Source organism: Balaenoptera musculus, chromosome 3, assembly GCF_009873245.2.
Source record: "Balaenoptera musculus isolate JJ_BM4_2016_0621 chromosome 3, mBalMus1.pri.v3, whole genome shotgun sequence".
NCBI classification, from domain to species: Eukaryota; Metazoa; Chordata; class Mammalia; order Artiodactyla; family Balaenopteridae; genus Balaenoptera; species Balaenoptera musculus.
Window position 1 is genome coordinate 112241469 of NC_045787.1, and position 15360 is coordinate 112256828.

A 15360-nucleotide genomic window follows, 5' to 3' on the forward strand; every position below is an offset into this window, starting at 1 on the left:
ATGCATCACTAGTTATAAGGGAAAAGCAAATCAAAGCTACCACGAGATACCACCTTATACCCACTAGGACGGCTATAATCAAAAGGACAGATAATAACAAATGATGACAAAGAAGTGGAGAAATTGGAACCCTCATACATTGCTGGGTAGAAATGTAAAATGGTGCAGCCATTTTGGAAAACAGTTTGGCAGTTCCTCAAAATTTAAACAGCATTACCTTATGACCTAGCAATTCCACTCATAGGTATATACCCGAGAGAAATGAAAACATGTTCACACAAAAAACCTTTATATGAATGTTCATAGCAGCATTATTCATAATAGCCAAAGAGTGGAATCAACACAAATGTCTATCAACTGATGAATGGATAAATAAAATGCAGTATATCCATGCAAAGGAATATTATTTGGCTATAAGAAGAAATGAAATAGAACTTCCCTGGTGGTCAGTGGTTAAGACTCTGTACTTCCACTGCATGGGATGTGGGTTCGATCCCTGGTGGGGGAACTAAGATCCCACATGCTGCACGGCGTGGCCAAAATAATAATAATAATAATAAAATAAAAATTAAAAAATAAAAAGAAATGAAGTACTGATACATGCTACAACATAATGAACCTTGAAAGCATCATGGTAAGTCAAAGATGCCAGTCCCAGAAGAACACGTCATATTCCAGTTATAGGAAAAATCCAGAAGAGACAAATTTATACAGTAGAGACAGAAAGTAGATTGTTAGTTGATTAGGCTGGGGGAAGGGAGGATAGGGAATGTCTGCTAATGTGTACAGGGTTTCTTTTGCGGGTGATGAAAATGTTCTGAAATCAGATTGTGGTAATGGTTGCACAGCCCTGTGAATATACTCAAATCCACTGAGTTGTACACTTTCAATGGGTGAATGGTCTTTGCATTTCTGCTGAGCGCTCCCTTTGCAGAGGAAGAAAGGTGTTGGTCTGGGATGAATGAGGAGGGGAGCAGGGTAGGAAAGGAATTGCAGGGCTGAGACTGCACAGTATCTTCCTGCCTCAAATGGGATGGATGGGCAGAGAGGGAGAGACAGACAGATGGATGTGGACTGGTCAGCTTTCAGGCCAGAAGCATCTGGGCTTGGCTTTGGCCAGTGACATTGTGCCCTGATCTGGAATCTGCTGGGCACAACTCTGCTGGGGGCCTGGCTACCTGGACAAGGCAGCCAGGTTGTTGAGACTGATTGTGTTGAGAGCTGACACCCTCCTGTGGGTCAGATTTAAGAATGTAGCTCTTGAGTCAGTTACCTGAGCTGGAATCTTGGCTTTTCCACTTGTGAGCAGTGTGCCCCTGGCAAGTAATGTAACCATGTAAACTTTCTGGGCCTCGTTTTCCTCATCTGTGCACTAGGCATAATTGCAGACAATAATTCTACACCAACCTCATGGGCTTGTTGTAAAGATCCAACTAGACATTGAACAAAACATCATTAACTGAGTGCCTGGTACACAGCAAACAATAAATGTTAGTCCTTCTTTTTCTCCTTTCTCCAAGGTGACTTCTAGATAAATCTCAGCTCCTCTGGCACAGGAAGGAGAGCAATGACAGGGCACCTCATCACAGGCAGGCCCTGAGAATCCTGCTTTGAACTGGCTGCAGGGGTGCATCCGGTGGGTAACGCCACCTTTGCAGAAAAGCCAAGGGAAACCGCCAAGCTCTGCTGGTGACTAAGCTGTGACAGTGGGTTGCAGCTTATCTCTCTGCCCATCTTCTCCGGCAGCTGATTGCATCCCCAGGTTGTGTTGTGAAACCATCACCAACCACCAGCGTCTGTCCTTGTTGTGATGCCCGTGTGGGGTGAGCATTGCTGAGGGGGCGGCTTCCAAGGATGCAGGCTGTAAACCATGTTGTATAATGCGGCACAGCTCTGCGTCTGGGGCCAGTCATTCAGAAAACCCGGATGGAGGAGAGGAGAGAGAGGAGAGGAGAGGAGAAGGCCCTGCTGCCATGACCTGGATGCCACGGCGGGCTGTCCAGGGAGCCACAGAGGTCTCCGGCCCTCCTGGAGGTGCCCAGTGCAAAGAGAGGGCCCCCCTTTCTGTAAGTGGGGCCAGAGCTAAAGAAGTGCCCACAAAGCCCTTATCATAATGTTGAAATCCAAGCAGCTCTGAAAGCCCAAGATTTGTTGAGACTCATTTGGTTGCCAAAGCTGACTACCTCACGCGATTGCTCCTCTGTTTTTTGCAGACTATTAATGTGTTTAATTACAGGATCCTGCCCCAGGCCCTGCTATGGATGTTATGTAATGTGTGAAGTGTGAATTGAGTATTCTCTTTCTAAACAGCTAAACAGTTTGAATTCTGAAAACTCTCTGGACCGCAGGTTTTTGGAAAATGGAATGTGGACCCATATTATTATGAATCTTTTTTACCATCAGGCTGTAGTCAGAGGGAACACAACACAGACACGATATACACAGAGTAAGAAAAGAGCAGAACGGAGAGAGCAAAGAGTTTGGAATCAGAGATAGCTGGGGCTGGATCCCTACTCTAACTCTTACCACCCGTGGGACCTTGGGAAGGTCACTTAACGTTTCTGAGCCTTAATTTCCTCGTCTGTAAAACAGAAATAATAATACCTACCTCCTACTGTTTATTAGGAGATGAAATGAGATAATGCATGCTTAGTACATATAGAGTAAGGGCTTAATAATTACATGATTAATATTAATAAATAACAGTAAATGTGTTATTTGATAGACCATTTTCTCAGCGCTTTGTCCATGGGAATCCACAGCCCAGCTGGGGAGCCGGCACAGCAACCACAGCTGGACCCTGCATTCGACCCCCTGCAGGGCAGGCCTCCGGTGCTGGGAGCTGGGTGCCAAGAGGGAGGGCACTGAGGACACTTAGGGGTCAGACTCTGAGTCTCGGGGAGGAAATAATATAGGAGATGCTGAGAGATACTCATAAAAACAGTAATAGCTGGAGCACGAATTCTCATGCTATGAGAGGTCCAGAGGAAACCTCCTCGACAGAACCTATACCCCACTCCCACCCCCCTGCTACGTGACGTTTTCCCTTTTCTCGGGAAGCCGATGGGTCAACAGACTATGACTGTTGTCTGTCTGTATGGAGGTCTGTGTCCCCTGCAACATGCCTGATGGCCTTCAGCACTGAGGGAAGACAAAGTTTAAACCAGTGAGCAGAAAGCCTCTGGACTTGGAGATCCAGCTTGTTGCCCTTTGATAGACATGTCACTGTCAGTTAATCACTGAGAAACTTGGCTCTTTCTGTCAAAACTAAGACTAAAATAATTATGATTGGATGTACCCATGGACCCACCATTTCTGCACCAAATAATAAAACACTCCCCTGACCTGGGCCCCCTTTGCTAAAACTCCTCCACTTCCCCTGTGCGGGAGGGGCATGGCTGCAGGTGGAGGGCGAATTTCGTGCCACCCCCGTCACTAATGGAGCTGCACAGCTACAGGGACCACACTGCCCATATCATCAGAGAACCTCACCTCTGGCCAAGGCCTGTTTGCTGTGCAGGTCACATGGATATTTCTTGACATTGTAACCGACAGAAATGCCTTTGAGCAAATCCCTTTGAGGAATCCTGGCTCTGGGTGCTCTGAACTTTATGTATTATTGACATCAAAAGTACCAAAGGAGGACTTCCCTGGTGGCGCAGTGGTTGAGAATCTGCCTGCCAATGCAGGGGACACGGGTTTGAGCCCTGGTCTGGGAAGATCCCACATGCCGCGGAGCAACTGAGCCCGTGAGCCACAACTGCTGAGCCTGCGCGTCTGGAGCCTGTGCTCCGCAACAAGAGAGGCCGTGATAGTGAGAGGCCCGCACACCGCGATGAAGAGTGGCCCCCGCTCGCCACAACTAGAGAAAGCTCTCGCACAGAAATGAAGACCCAACACAGCCAAAAATAAATAAATAAATTAATTAATTTAAAAAAAAAAGAGAAAAGATGACTACTATCTTTAAAAAAAAAAAAAAAAGTACCAAAGGATGGTCTAGCCCCATAGGGAGAAGCAATTTTAATTTTACCAGTACCTGGAAAAATACTGCCCTTAGTAGATTCCTCTAAACCAGCGGCCTCCAGCCTTTTTGGCACCAGGGACAAGTTTCGTGGTAGACGATTTCCCCACGGACGGGAGTGTGTGTGGGGGGCTGGGGGATGGTTCAGGCAGTAATGGGAGCGATGGGGAGCGATGGGGAGCGGCAGATGAAGCTTCGCTCGCCTGCCGCTCACTTCCTGCTGTGCGGCCCTGTTCCTAACAGCCCCAGACACGGTTCACGAGGCTTCAAGTCTGTGCTGAGGATAACGAGTCTTACTGTTATTACAGGAGTATTTGACCCATCAGCCCATTCGGTTCACGAGGCTTCAAGTCTGTGCTGAGGATAACGAGTCTTACTGTTATTACAGGAGTATTTGACCCATCAGCCCATTGACAGACTTGTAGCTTTCTTTGTTCTGAGCATCAAGGAACAAATAAGCACCTAGAGACCAGACTGAGTTTTTTTCCAAGATCTGTTTATTCCAAAATAAAGACATAAAATTTTAAACAAACTATTAAAACTGATTTTGACTTAGCATGGCTTATTTGATTTTTTAGTTGCAACCACTTAAAGAGGAGGCTTTCTAAATTCAATAAATAGAATAAATAACATTTCAGCTTCACACTCTGCCTCTCATCCTTTCTTTCTGGAAACTTTCCAGGAGAGTCTTCAGAAATGTCATCATATTGCCTGCTGTGGTTTGGTTGCATGGCTTTTCACAGGAGAAAGACTGTTGGGATAAAAGTTGACAAAGGCAGAGTGACTAAAACAGTATGGAACCCAGCAGCCCCAGGAACTACCCTGCCCAGAGCCTGGTGAGTGGACGGGGGGGATGGTCAGTGGGGATGGGGGTGTGCTGGCAGTGGGGGGCTTGAGGCATGGAGCAAATGGATGGGGAGTCGCTAACATTTTGTGTAGGCGGCATAGGTGGTTGACTTTGAAGTAGGATTTCAGGGGTCTGCTTGCCACACACACAGACACACACACACACACACACACACACACACACACACACACACACACATATCAAATGGCCCTAAATCTCTAAATCTCCTCATTAGAGGAAACTTTCTTGGGATGCTTTGAGGCTTAAAATTTTGTTATTGTTCTTTCTGGCTGTCCTTCCAAGGTCATTTTATAGCACAATGACTAAGAGTGGGATTTAGGGGTCCCAGAGACCAGAGTTCAAATCTCAGTGCTGCCACTTATTAAATATGCAGCCTTGGGCAAATCAGTTAACCTCACTGAGCCTCAGTTTCCTCCTCTACAATGTGAGGGTGGTAAATCTGACAATTGTCATTAAGGTAGGTATTCAATGAAACAGTATATATTAAGCATTTAGAACTGCATGCTGTTGATGGCAGAAACCCCCGCAGTTCAGTAGCTGAGTGAGGAGGGGCCCTCACATGGTGACGGTAATGAAAAAAGTTCACTCCCTCCCCTTTCCTCCAGCGACCAGGGTGTATGCTCAAGAAGAGGACGCACTGATGGACATTTAGGGCAGATGACAAGCTTCCACCTGGATGTGGATGTGTCTTCCTTTAAACACCTCCTTGGCCAATGGAAAGAAAACTTTAACTTACAGGCCAGAATATCCACTCGGCAAACTGAATCTCTAAGATAATTTAGAACTGTATGGGTTACAGCCCTGATTCTCTAGATTTTAGCTTCTAATTACAATCAGGCTAGATTCTTTCATTATTCAAGAGGTGGAGAGAAGTAAAAGCCAACATAAGGGTGAGTGTTTTTTAAAGTGAGAGGGAACAATGAACCATCCGGGCAGATCTCACTTTAATTCTCTTGCTCTGATTAAATTTCTTATATGTCCCTAATCAACCTTGAACTACCAGTTCCAACCTTATCACCCTTTCTCATTCAGATGGAGTTGGCATTGACATTCACACAAAAATAACTAACCAGAGCACATCACAGATAAAAACGCACTCACTCCACACTTGTTGTTCTGGAAGGCTTCAACTGTTTTCTTCACCCGATTGAAAATCAGCGGGAAACTTGTTTTCACTGTGGTATTGGTCATCTGCGACAGACCCTCTTGTAAGCATGCTGTGGTGCAGTTGTCCTGGTAAATAACAAGGATTTAGGAAAAGAAACATTCAGAGGACAGCTTTGAGTAGGAATCACAAAGAGAATGCTTTTAGAGGCTATTTTAATTTAACCAATGTAATCTAAACTTGCATTGTGTTTTAGACAGGTCCCTTGCCAGGCTAGGAAATGATCTTCAATATTTCAAGGTAAGGCCCTTTTCCCACAGTGACACTCCCTGAAGATTTCCAGTATGTTGCACCCCAGGGAACATGAGGCCTGTGGACCCCAGGAAACAGCCAGTGCTGAGTCTACTTTTCAAAGGATGCTCCCTTGTTCCAAGTCTTGTCATAGTGAGTTTGAAAGTACAGAGAAAGGAAAAGCCTTTTCACACCAGCCTGATGGGATATGCCTGTTGAATACTGCCATTGTTTCAGCAGTAGCTAAAACCATGGATTAAAAACTAAGGGAATGGGCTGGGCCATAAATGTGTGGTTCCTCCTCAGAAGTCATAATATGCTCTTGTCATCTAATTGATGGACCATGGTAGGGTGTGACACCTGACCTCAGCTGTGGTGAAAAGCTCAGGTTCTCCCAGGCCTGGCTTGTGAGAGAGTCAAGCACAACAGCACCTTGGGTAGGTGCTGCTTCCTCACCTTAACCAGGAAATTCCTGCCACGCTTCCTCTCTGCCAAAGTGGGGAATGACTCCCTGGAAACCCTTTTCACTTTCCCTCCACCCACAATCTCAGACACCCTATCCTCCTGGAAGGCAGGCTTCAGACCTTGCAATAGCCACTCTAAATCAGCTAAACAGAAGGATAGGGAGGGAGGGAGGGAGAAGGCAAAGTATGCAGAGAGTTTAGGCCAGAGGAAGGACAAAAGGACGTCATTTTATTTACATTGTTTTGCAACCCTAGAGATACCAGCAAATGCATTAGAAAACAGTGTGATATGAACTATATCATTTGTTATATTCTCAGTCCCAGTTTGATTTAATTGGGCACATGGCCACTAATCTAAAAACACATTCAAGATTCTTTTTTAAATATCGAAAAGTGTTCAGACTTCTCAAGGAGACTAAATGCGAAGAAATGTATATATCAATAGCATAGAATTTCAAGATTTTGAAAGGTTTTTAAAATTGTTACTAATCTGTAACAATTATAACTAAGTAACAGTTTCTTATTTCAGATATCAAATAGAACAATTAATTTTGACTTAAAGGCTTTAAAAAAACATGATCAAGATTATTTTCTTTTACTATACTTACAGAAGGAATGGGCAGACACAAACAATCAGTCACCTGCGAAAGAGAAATTTCACAGTGAAGATTCCAGATGTGAAAACTAAAATTAGTTTGGAAAGATCTTAGAAGAGCATTTACTCACATTGGTGCTGCAGTTGCAGTTTGAAGGTGGATGTTTCTAAAAAAGTTAAGTGGAGAAACAAGAACCCATGGTGAGTGGTGCATTTTTCATCCTCTTATATTTCACTTAAATTTTCAATAATTGCCTTTCCCACTGGCGCCCCCCTCTGCAGATTACCTGCAGGTTGTTGATGAGGTACTCGACATCCTTGATCCCTGTCAAGGTCAAACACCTCTGGCTGGCCGCGGAGCAGAGGAGCAGGGCAGAGGCAAGGACCACAGCCAGGAGCATCTTGACAAGGGGCTGGAGCTTGGCCTTCAAATGCCTTCAAATCAAGTTGTATTTAAAGCTGCCCTGCAAACATGGGAAAACCCTGACATCAAACTGATACCAATGCCCACTTTTTCTCTGTAAATTTGGGCCACTTGACATTGAAACAATATTTGCGTGTGTATATATCTCAAACTGAGTCACTTGGCAAAGACTATGTTACATTGTCCCACGAAATACCATTCCTCAGAAAAGACACTTTTCAAAAAGTTGGGTATCAAGATGCTGCAGGAAAGGTTAAAGATCTTAAAACAATAATTTTTTTTAAGGCAGAGATTCTGGTTGTGAGAGTGAAAATACTTTCCATGAAAGCCCAGGTCTGTATTTTCCCCTTTTTACTTTATTGGAAATGCTGATATAATAGCCAGTCACTGGTATTCTGACGAAGGAGGGCAGGGAGGATGAGAAATAGTGCAGGAGAGCGGTTCTGTCATCAGGGATTTTGCAAGCTCTGTCTCGTCATTGCTACCTCAATCTTACTATACTTTACTCCCAAATCTTAAACTTGTCTTCCATGCTTGGGGCCAGATTCCCTACCTCACACAAATGCTTCCTGGAACAAGTGACTGAAGTAGGAAGTCTTCAACTTAAGCACAAGAATGCAGCAACAGTGCCCGTTAAAACTGGCCTAGAGGATTCCTTAGTGTCTTTAGGGAACTTACATAGCACTGTGCAACATCCAGTAAAAACTCCATGCTCAAAATAAGATAATAGTTAACATTTATTGAGTACTTATTACATACCAGTCACACTTCTAAGCACTTTATGGGAATTAAACCATGTAATGTGTACAGTCATCAAATGAGGTCTGTACTAATTTGTCATCCCCATTCTTTTACCTTTTAAAACACTGTCTGCACCTTAGCTTCTTGGTTCTTTGGAGAAGCTGCTCTAATCCCTATGAGCCAAGAAGCAGTCTTACTGTAGCCCTATGAAGGAAGTTGTATAATTATCCTCATTATTTTATTTTATAGCTGTGGAAACTGAGGCACAGAGAGGCAAACAATTTGCCCAAAGCCACACAGCCAGAAAGCAACAAAATTTGTATTCAAACCCAGAAGTCTGACTCCCAGGTTCAGTCCTTAATATTCTGGCTTTCCTGCTTCTCTGTGTGTTTTTTGTCTGCCTCTTCCATCAGGATATATACCTCTTGTGGGTCTACTTCACCCCTGTATCCTTAGCACTTGGGAAGGTGCCTGGGGAACAGTGGGCCATCACTAAATCCTTGTTGGGTCAAATCATGAATGTGAAAAGTTTTTGAAATAGTAAGAAATGTGCACATAAGCTGAGATTTTATAAGATTTCAGACCTAGTTTCTAGGGTACATACTTGGAGGTGTGTGCACTTAAGAAAATATTTCTTCTACATAATAGAGACTGAAAAGGCACTTTGCTTGGCACTTTGTGCCGTAGTGGCCAACGGGGACAAACCCATAAGATTTCTCACCACTACTCTTACTACTGTAAGAGCGTGTGACATTGTTGCTTTTCTCATTGCACGTTGTTCCTTACGAGCGACGATGGTTCATTGGTGTTTGGCGGCTCTATGTGGCCGCACTATCTTGGTGGCAAACAAGGTAAAAAGAAAGTGGCTTTCTGCTTAATTCCCCAAATGCTCCCGCATCTCTAACTTCCAGGCCTGTCCTCTGCAGGCACTAAGAAGAAGGTTCAAAGGCTTCCCAGCCTATGGCAAACACTTTTATTACCGAGTCCAGTATCTATGCCCTTTCCTTGATGGTAGAACCCTGATTAGTTCATGGTGGCAATGTGCCCAGCCAAACATTCACTTTTTCAGCCTCTCTTGCTGCTATAGGCGACCATGTGACATGTTCTGATCAATGCAATGTCTGTATAATTCTTTTGCTTTCTTGGTAGTAGGAGATAAAAGTAGCTGAAACGTGCCCTTACCCCTTATTCCAGTTTGGGCATGGATGTGATGGCAGGAGCTTCAGCAGCAATCTTATAACCATGAAGGAATGGAAAAGAGAATTGCAGCAATAGCAGCACTAACACTTTACATAAATAGAAAATAATCATAAAAAACAATAAAAATAAAACCATGAAAGCAACACCAGAAAGTAACAATAAGAATAGAAGAGTGATACTAAATTCTAGCTAGATATCACTGCCTACTGAAGACCCTGAGCCTTGAAACTCAGTAAAAATGGAAAGCTGTTATAGAAATGGAAACTACCATGTGCTGGAGAGATGTTAAAAGATATGTGAGGGCCAGATTGAACCTTTTTCCCTGACATCATTGGAAGATTTAAAAGAGACTTGAAAGGGCAGTCATCTCACTGTGTGAATCAACATTATTTAATGCTGTGTGTATGGACCATGGAAATCATTCCACACAGCATCAGGTGTGCCCCTCACACTGAGGAAGACCCCTCTTACTGCACAGATGGGGGCTGTACCCAGAAAGACGAATGGATGTGTCCAAAGCCATATCTCTAGTTAACGGTGGGGGATAGTATAGTGTTGTGATTAAGACCAGGAAGCCTGAGAACACACTGCCTGGGTTCAGATCTTGCTTCTATCGTTTGTTAGACACATGGCCTTGGGTGGATGTCTTGACCTCTCCAAGCTTCCATCTCCTGACCATAAAACACCGATGAGTGTGGAAAATGGGGATAGGGTTGTTATATAAGGCCTATCTCAGAGAATTCTTGTAAAGTTTAAAAGAAATGTTTATGCAGCGTGTAATGCAGATTAAGTAGTCTCAGTTTGAAATTTGACAGGGCAATGTAGTCTAGCTTAGGACTCAACAAACTGTAACCTACTTGGCCAGATTCAGTGTAAGCCCTGAAAGCTAAGAATGGTTTTTAATCCTTTCGAAGTGTTATTAAAAAATAATTAACAGATAAAAACAAAGAAGAATGTGTTACAGAGACCATATATAGCCTGTGATGTCTAAAATATTGACTATCTGACCCTTTACCAAAAAGGGTAGTTCACATACCGCATTCCTCATTTTCAGAAGATACCATCTGTTATCTCCCACTCCTGGGAAGGGCACAGCTAGGAGCTGGTGGCTCACGTGTCTCTTCTCCCATTGTCCTTCTGTTATTCAGGTCAGCCCTCCATACAGAGGGGAAGGGAGTGGGGGCCCTGGAATCTTCGGCTGCCTGATTCTCTGAAGTGCTGGAGGCCCATCATTTGCTGCAGCTGTCTGTGGAATGAGCTTGATGGTCCCACGAGCAAAAAATCTTCTCTTCGTGTAGCCATGACCCACCATCAGTGGTATCTAAAGTAGGCCCTGGTTTACTGGGAACAGTTTTGCATATTGAAGTCAGAAGAAAAGTGGGTGAACTAACATCCTTTTCTTCCTGGGCCAAATCCTGGCCTGACCAGCTAGCCTTGGGTCACCCACCCTCCTACCTAACCCCTAAGAGCTGGTGCTGGGGAAAGGTGATCAGTGGACATTGGTGCTCCTTGGGCAGGTTATCTAGCCTTTCCAAGCATCATTGTACCATCAACACTCACCCACACAGGAATCTGTGGCAGATCACCTAGGCCTACCTCACGGAGAGATAGGAGTGTTCCATTTGGAATACTTCTTCAGGAATGAGCCACGTTTCCATTTGGAAATTTGGTCTGGTCTGATCCAGTCTCTGCTCATACTCTGCTTTCCCCTCACCTACCACCCTCCAGTCATGTTGGTTTCTTTCTATATCCAGCCTCCAGGCCGTTGCTCTTGCTGAGTTCTGCCTGGAATATTCTTTCTCAGCTCTTCCATGTATGGCCCATTCTCATCCTTCAGGTTTCAACTCAAAAGCCACCTCCTCCACGAAGCCCTCCATGACCATAATAGTCTTTGCAATCTGCATGATTCTGTCTTAGGGTCTATTCCTCCTTGTGGGCTGTAAGTTCCATGAGAGCCAATACGATGACTGACTCTTGTTCATTTGTATTCCCAGGGTGCAGTCTATATTAAGTATTTAGGAATTACTGGTTAAATGAATGAATGATGAATACATTTAATCTTGTAAAAGCTTATTAAATTTATATTATTTACGAAATGACCAATACATGTTCTCCGTGGACCAGTAACAAAAAAAGAGCAAATATAACATTTTAAAAACCTGAGCCAGGAAAGTGATTCAGCAATGAACAAAATAAACCTTCCTGTTCTGTAGTCCCTTGAGAAATTTGAAGTACTTTTTAATCTCTTCTTCTTTTCAATTCTCATTGAACTACATGAGGAAGGCATGTCAGGTGTGGGAACTCCAGCTCTGTAAAGGATGAAACAGAGAGAGAGTTGACTATTCTTAACAATTCTTTCCCATCTCCCCACCCACTCAGTTATAACAAAGAAAAGAATTAAAAGTACTTAAATGGTAGCTCTGCAGTTCAAAACACCATTAAACAGCAGATGTTTATCTATGCAAAGTCTACAATTTTTGAAGTTTAGCTTCTAGGATTTCTTTCAGTATCAAAATGCACATATGCAAATGATCTCTTACAGAGGAAATACACCAAGCTCAGAAATTAATTACTCACCTATTTTATCAAGAAGATCGGAGAGTAAGATGCTTACCAAGATTTAGCATAGATAACATATTTTACAATAAATGACAAAAGACTATACTCAACCATTTATTTTGTTATAAAGATAAAGTTTGACATTTTTGTTTTGTGATAAAAACCCATGTGTCATGGAATATTTCTCTGGGAATAAAACAAAATGGTTATTTGTTCTAGGAAGCCAAAGCACAAAATGATACACCCCCAAAAAGGCACTCAGTTTCTAAGTAAAACCCATTCTATTTTTTTCTGTAAACAACCAAGAGATAACTAGTTATGAGAATCCTCAAGCACTAATTTCTTAATCAAATAGTTATTTCTAAGTTAGTATTTCCCAATCAAGTGTGATGGGGCAAACCCCACTGGATGTGCTGTCATCGCTTTAGGGGCTTCTCCCCCAAGGAGGTGATTTCTAGCTGGGTGCCCAACACCCTCCCCTTGCATCCATCCCTCCTAAGGAAATTCTGGGTCCCATGGACACAGAGCCTACTCTCCCAGACTGGCCCCTATGCAGTTTCCAGAGCTCCGAGACCAGCATCCTCTCTTCCCTCCCCTCCCCTCTTCTCCTCTGCACTGTTGGTGAATAACAATCCAGGCTATCTTTGTCGATGGAATTTTCACACCCTCCTATCGACACAGCCCATCATTACCTGAAACCTGCCCCTACATTAGTTAAAGACTGTGGGACCCCCTTTGCTGTGGCTAGTTTACTAGTGTCCATCTAATTAAGAAAGGATAAGAACTCCTGTTCTGGGTCCCATTGGGGAAGGCACTAGAATTTGTTGAACCCTTACTACATACAAGGGGACATGTTAAGCACTTTATGTATATTAAGTGACTCAGGCCTCTTGACAATCTTTATTAGCCCCATTTTATAGATGTGGAAATTGAAGCTCAGAGAGGCTGAGAGTCACCTTAGTCACACAGCTGGCAGTGTGAACTGGATTTATCTGCTTAGCTGGACTCTCCGATTCGTCCCAATGACATGTCTACTTATATTGGTGCTATTGTACCATGACCTTTCGTTTCTGTGGCTCTTCTGTATATCTAAATATATGGTTGGGAATATCTGCCTGCTTCTTATTACTTGTCATTTTCAAAAGTGCCTTAGATGGCTTCAAACATTTATAGCTCTAGATTGGTTTTAGAATCCTTTTGATAAGTTTCCTCCCCCAAAAAATCATATTAGGATTTTAATTGGGATTGTGTTCAATATAAACTGAATTTAGGAAAAAATGATGTCTTTGAAATATTGAATCTCTCCATCCAGGATGATGATATGTCTCTATATATTCAAGCCTTTTTTTATTTCCCTCAATTCAATTTTATATTTCTTTTTTCATACAGGTTTTGCAGAGTTTTGTGAAGTTTATTCCTAGGTCTATCTATTTATTCAACAGTATTTATTGAGAACTTATTATATCCTGAGCATTGTTCTAGGCCTCTGGGGATAAAGCAGTGAGCAAAACAAAGTACCTTGTCTTGGGAAGCCTACATTCTAGAAAGCAGAGAAAGACAATAAACAAACAAATATCTTGGTAATATGTCAGGTGGTCATAAGTGCCATGAAAATCAAAAGCAAGTGAGGAAACAGTGAGTGGTAGAAGGTGGGAGTTATGTTCTTTAAGGTAGGCAGTGATTTTGATCAGTATTAAATCTCTGATACAGTGATTTGAGTAGAGGTCCACAGAAAGTGGGTGAGTGCGTCAGGCAGATATCTTGGAGAATATTTCAGGCAGTGAGAATAGAAAGCTCAAGGGCCCTGAGGATAGAGTGTGTCTGCCATGCAGGAGGAACAGCATGGAGGCTAGTGTTTCTATAGCAGAGTGATTAAAGAAAGAATAGAAACATTGGGGTCAGAGAGGAGCCAGAAAGCAAATCAAATAGAGCATGATAGGCAGTGAGGAGGACTTGAGATTTTACTCGAAATAAGGTGGGCGCCATCAGAGAGCTTTGAGCAGAGGAATAACATGATCTGACCTATATTTTAGGTCATGAAGAATAGCTGCTGCATGGAGAATAGCTGGGACACAAGAGTGGAAGACTTGATTGCCTTTTACAGTTAGATCTGATAGGCTGCTATTGAGATGGTCTATATAAGAGCTGTTGGTGGCTTGGACCAAAGTGGTATCAATAGTGGTAGACAGATAATTCAGAATTTGGATGTATTTTTAAAGTAGAGCCAATAGATATGCTGGTGGGCTGGCTAAATGATGAGAGAGAAAGAGAAGAGTCATTAACTGACATAAGGAAGACTGCAGAAGAAACAGGTATTGGAGTGGAGGAGTTGAGATGGGGTGAATTTTGTTTTGGACCTGTTTAGTTTGAGATGCCTATTAAGCATCCAGGGGCCATGCTGAGTAGGTAGTTGGGTAAAAAGGGTAAAGAAAGAGATGAAGTGTTTTCTATTTTAATAGCTATTGAGTGCAGGGTTACATTTTCTAACTGGTTATTGCTAATATTATAGGTATAGAAGTTAGCTTTTGCTATGTAGCAAAAGACCACAACACCTTAGTGGCATGCCACAATAATCGTTAATTTCACATATATTTATGGGCTTCAGGTGGGCTTGACTGAACAGCTCTGCTGATCTTGTCTGGGCTCACTTATATATCTGCGGGTTTGCAGTAGTTGGTTAATCTAGGTTGGGCCTGGCTTCCACATACCTGAGACCGTTGGGATAATCCCATGTAAAAGTTCTTCTCATGGTAGTGGAAGACATGTAGGAGTAAAGCCCAATGCTTAGTTTCATCTCAGGCCTCTGCTTGCATCACTTCTGCCTACATGCCAGTACCAAAGCAAGTCATATGGCTGATCAATGAGTAAAGCAGGGCACCTTGCCCATGGTGAGAGGAGATGTAGCAGTTACATGGCAAAGAGCATGGATATGGGGAGGAGGGAGGAACTAGGCCAAGTGATGCAATCCAACACAAGAGAAAAATGATTAATGTTTGTATCTTTATCTTATACCCACCAACTACTGAACCCTCTTATTAGTTTTAATGATTTTCAATGGATTCTCTTGGTTTTTTTCCTTAAGTAGATGTTCT

The 15360-nt window shown here is 43.0% G+C and overlaps 1 protein-coding gene across 1 annotated transcript; it reads right to left on the reverse strand.

Moving 5' to 3' along the window:
* Positions 1-4568: 4568 nt before the first annotated feature.
* Positions 4569-10766, reverse strand: IL9 (interleukin 9). Its single transcript, XM_036849173.1, has 6 exons — positions 10746-10766; positions 7632-7808; positions 7476-7511; positions 7358-7390; positions 5991-6122; positions 4569-4772 (listed from the first exon to the last, which is right to left on the reverse strand). The coding sequence occupies exons 2-6, from the start codon at positions 7743-7745 to the stop codon at positions 4662-4664; spliced, it is 426 nt and encodes a 141-aa protein (XP_036705068.1). The 5' UTR covers positions 7746-7808; positions 10746-10766; the 3' UTR covers positions 4569-4661.
* Between the last annotated feature and the right edge of the window lie 4594 nt (positions 10767-15360).